The 4,242-nt window shown below is 45.0% G+C and overlaps 1 protein-coding gene across 1 annotated transcript in view; it reads right to left on the bottom strand.

The window, feature by feature from the left end:
• Positions 1–4,242, bottom strand: part of LOC118339114 (kalirin-like) — a gene marked incomplete at both ends in the record, with an annotated part of 90,088 nt that overhangs the window by 45,763 nt on the left and 40,083 nt on the right. Inside the window, 1 exon segment of the mRNA XM_035676648.1 lies at positions 4,066–4,188. Coding sequence (XP_035532541.1) covers positions 4,066–4,188 — 123 coding nt within the window.

Raw genomic sequence — 4,242 nt, 5'->3', positions numbered from 1 at the left:
CACACACACACACACAGAGTAAAGGGTACTTTCTCTCTTTAACAGGATTCCGAAAAATGGCTGACAACTATGTTTCTTTGAAAGAAGGGAGGGTTGATGAGGCAGTTAGAAGATCCATTAGACGAAAAGGATAGAAATATAATTTTGCTACGTGTGTATGTTGATCTTGCAGTGTGTGTGTGCACCTGTGTGTACATGCACATATACTAGATTATACTCCACCTACCATGGATGAGATGTCAAGTTATGAACTGAATCTTAGATAAGAACAAAAAAGTAACAATCATCAGGTTGCAAGGCCAGGCCTCCCTAGTTAGATTTGTTTGTGTGTGTGCGCGCGCGCACGCGCATGTGCCTGGCTCAGGTTGCTAAAGCAAACAGGTCTGTGTGTGTGATGAATCTGGCCTCTAATCCGCCCAGTGTGTTTGGGTGAGACAGGGAGAGAGAACGCAGGAATAAGCAAAGTAATCTAAACAGAGAGACGTAGCAAAGGAGAAGGGGGAGGCAGGGAGAGAGAGGAGAGAGAGAGAGACAGGTGGGTACCATATGTTGGAGTAGTCCGTCAGCACAGACTGAGGTCCATTGTTGACGGCCAAAACGAAACAAACCGGTCCCCCTCTCCTCCTCATCTCCCCCCGTAGATAAACAGCCCCCGGGGCAGACAGTGGGCTGTCCTCGAGGGAGGAGGAGGGAGGGGAGTTAGGAAGGGCAAGGGGGAGGCAGGTAGTATCAGATTTCTTTGCTCTTATACCAGGAAAAGTGAGTACAAAAAAAGAAAGGAGTACAAGTGTGGGTGAGAAGCTCATTGTTTCATCTGTCCACGACACAGCTAAACTAGGCTAGTTTCGGATGTTTCAGCAGCGTCGGACGTAACAGATCTCTCTAGCTCCAAACAAGTATCCCCTCTCCGCCTTACTAGCTCAGCAGCATGGGAAGAGAGGCTTGTGATGCACCGCTCCTCCATTCCTAAACCCTTTTCTTCCCCAGGAGAGAGCAAGAGATGGCGAGATGGGTAGATAGATAAAGGGTGAAGATGTAGAAAAGAGCTCGTCACACCCAGCTGCTTCTCTGCAGGCCTGCACGCTTTCTGATTTTGGATCAGTAAGAGAGACCAGGTTCAGAAGAGGAGCGTAGATCTTCTTTTTTTCACACCTACTTCCCTCTTTCTCTCTATCTCCTTTCTGGCGAGCTGTCATTGAAGCTGAAATCTGAGCTAAAGCTGCGTCGATGCTGCCGTCCTCTTGGGTCACCCCTGTGATCCCTTGTATCCATTTGCACAGTGCCTCCTCACTTTAGCACCAGGAAACACCTCCAAATGCCAATAAAGCCCCCACCTACTTTAAATGACTTCTTCCTGACTTGCTACTCTCTACTAGTATTTCTGGCATTAAATCTCTCTCATCTTTGATCCCTTCTCTTTCTCTTGATGCTCAGAGAAGACGATGAAACAAGACTGAACAGATGTAACACAATCTACAAAGCATGTAAATTTGTTAAAAGGATGATGATACTACAGTAGCGCCAGCTCACCTGTGTGTTTAGAAGCTATTTACACCCACACACTGTACACAAAGTCGGATTACTGAAGAGGTGACAGTTAGTGGGATTGCTGTATGACTTTAGGGCATATGTGAGTGAAGGCTTGGTTACAGCCGCGGTGGAATCCAACGAATCAAATGCATCACTGTCACTCACCACAAAAACCAGATTGCTTTCCCAGATCACTCCTACTTTCTTTCTCTCCATCTATATCACCCGATCTGTCTCTTTCCTTCACTCTGCCTCTCCATATAATGTATAACTCACAAAAGTTTGGCTGGCATTTTTCCAAGTACTCTGTCTTTCTTGTGCCCTGCCCCCTCTGCCCCCTCCCCTTTCCACTAAAGAAATCTGTTACCCATACCCTTATTCGCCACAGTAAATTCTCAGAGCAGATATGGGTTAGACAGAAGCCTAAAATAGATTGTCCAGACCAATGGAAACCAAGCCTTGTGAATGCAGCTGTTGGCCTTATGAGGGGACCCTCGACTGTCAGACAAAGACCCACTACCGTGACGGCAGCTGTGGGACTGGGATAGGTAGTTAAAGGTAAAGCTGCATTTAGAATTATTATGTCAATATTCAAGATATGGTTATAATAGATTGGTTGCATTTAAACAATCTTCATTGCTACTATATACAATTTTTTGGGTTACTGTACATTTTTGAGATGATTGACAGTCTTGGATTGTTGTAGTTGTACACCATCAAGGCCAAAGTCTGGAAGTTTTTATTCCAACCAAACATTAAAGCAGCTGATTTCACTGATGCTCATGTTTTCCACCAGACGCTAACTTCAATGGGAAATTTGAAGGATTATGTTAGGACAAAAAGGTAAGTAGCTCTGTAGCACGGAAAGAGAGAAGGTCTGCTGAGCAGGTAGCAACTGTTTCCTTGTTGCTGTAAGCAATAAGTGAATGTGGTCTTAAATGGCCTAATTTCTTCATAGTAATTACATGTCAGAAGTAATACGCCAAAAATACATTAATTTTGGGCCACCCGGATAGCTCACCTGGTAGAGCTGGCACCCCGACAGAGGCTAAGTCCATGCTACAGCGGCCAAGGGTTTGAATCCGACCTGTGGCCCTTTGCTGCGTGTCATCCCCTCTCTCTCTACCCCCTTTCCTGTCTATCTTCAGCTATCCTATTTCATAAAAGGGAAAAAGGCCCCCAAAAAACAAAAACATTAATTTAAAGACACATTATGATTCTTTAAAGTTGGATGCAGTTTTATTATAGATCAGAGGTCTAAGGGAACAAGTAGTGGTACATATATTTAGGGCAGATCAGGGGTATCCAGGGGGTAAACATATAGGGGTAAGGGGCAGCCTGAGCCAAAGCCTGCTAAAGCCGCTCAATTTCACGGTGGGTTACAAATAAACTATGCTCTGCCAAGACTTCGCCCCTTTCCTCTGACTCTTCCTCACGTACTCCTTCTCTTTTTCTGGTATTAATCAGGTCTTTCCGGCCTCCTTTCACCAGCTTTCCTGCCATTTGTTTTCGCTCATAGCAACGCAGACTTCAAACCAGTCGTCCACCAATATAAGTGAGCTCAAACGGCACTGAATACCTCAATCTGTTTAGGCCGCCGCCGAGCTGGAACTATCTGGGACACCTTCAGAAACACCAGCCAGCCGCAATCCCGTTCAGCTATTTAATGTAATGTTTCCGCAATATAAAGGCACGGATCGAGAGCTGAGGTTTTAAAACGGCTGAAGCAAGCTTCTCTGGGCCCAGACTGACCATTAAAGAGAGGAAAGACCGCGTTCAAGAGCCAACGCAATAAAAACTCACAAACTCCAAAAGAACTTCAAAATATGCCGTAATGTTTGAAAACCCTGGCTGATTTTAGATTTTTTTTCACATCCTATTTTTCACAAAAGGGACCTGTTCTAAACTCTGGGGACCCTGCCGTTTTCCAGATGGTTCTCTTCAGTTCAAAACTGTTTTGTGAAACGAGAAAACCTCTCCCCTTCAACTATGTCCCTAAACTCATCTAATGTTTCTATTGATTCACAGGGGTATACGCGCAGTCATAAAAAGGAGCTGACTGAATACCCAGGACTGCTTTATATCATGACACAATTCATCATCATATACACACATCTTAAACACACACACACAGTAAAAAAAAAAATCTACCGCTTCCTAAGGAGATGTTGTCAGCTTTTCTCTGTTAAGTGAAGGGAAAAGGGCATCGAGAGATAGACAATTAAAGATAATGATGAGGTGAGCAGGGACAGAAAGAGAGAGGAACTCCCTTCCTAAGAATATAAAAGCAGCTCCCTCTGTATTGTTGGCCTCATCTCAGTCCAGGCCGCTAATTGATGGCAAATAGCTCTACAGCAGTTTCCTTCCACACACACACACACACAAATACACATCATACATTATATACACATATGCAGTTTCCCTGCGGTTTTCAACACAGCTCGTTTGGCAAGAGAGGAAGGTCTCACTCCAGACAGACCCAGCCCACAGCGGAAAACACACACACACACACACACACACACACACACAGTGTACCTTGGCAGTAAGTCTGAAGTGATGGTAGTCGTTGAGCAGCTGCTGTGTTTCCTCGCTGCTGTCACCAGGTGACGTGTGTGTGGCCAGGTAAACTTCACCTGTCTCTTGAATCCAATCCAGTGCCTGTACATACACACACACACACACACAAACACACACACACACACAACAGATAAA

The sequence above is a fragment of the Morone saxatilis genome, unplaced genomic scaffold, assembly GCF_004916995.1.
Source record: "Morone saxatilis isolate NCDOM2014 unplaced genomic scaffold, NCSU_SB_2.0 Contig5, whole genome shotgun sequence".
In the NCBI taxonomy this organism is placed as follows: domain Eukaryota; kingdom Metazoa; phylum Chordata; class Actinopteri; family Moronidae; genus Morone; species Morone saxatilis.
This window is presented reverse-complemented; position numbering and strand designations above follow the sequence as displayed.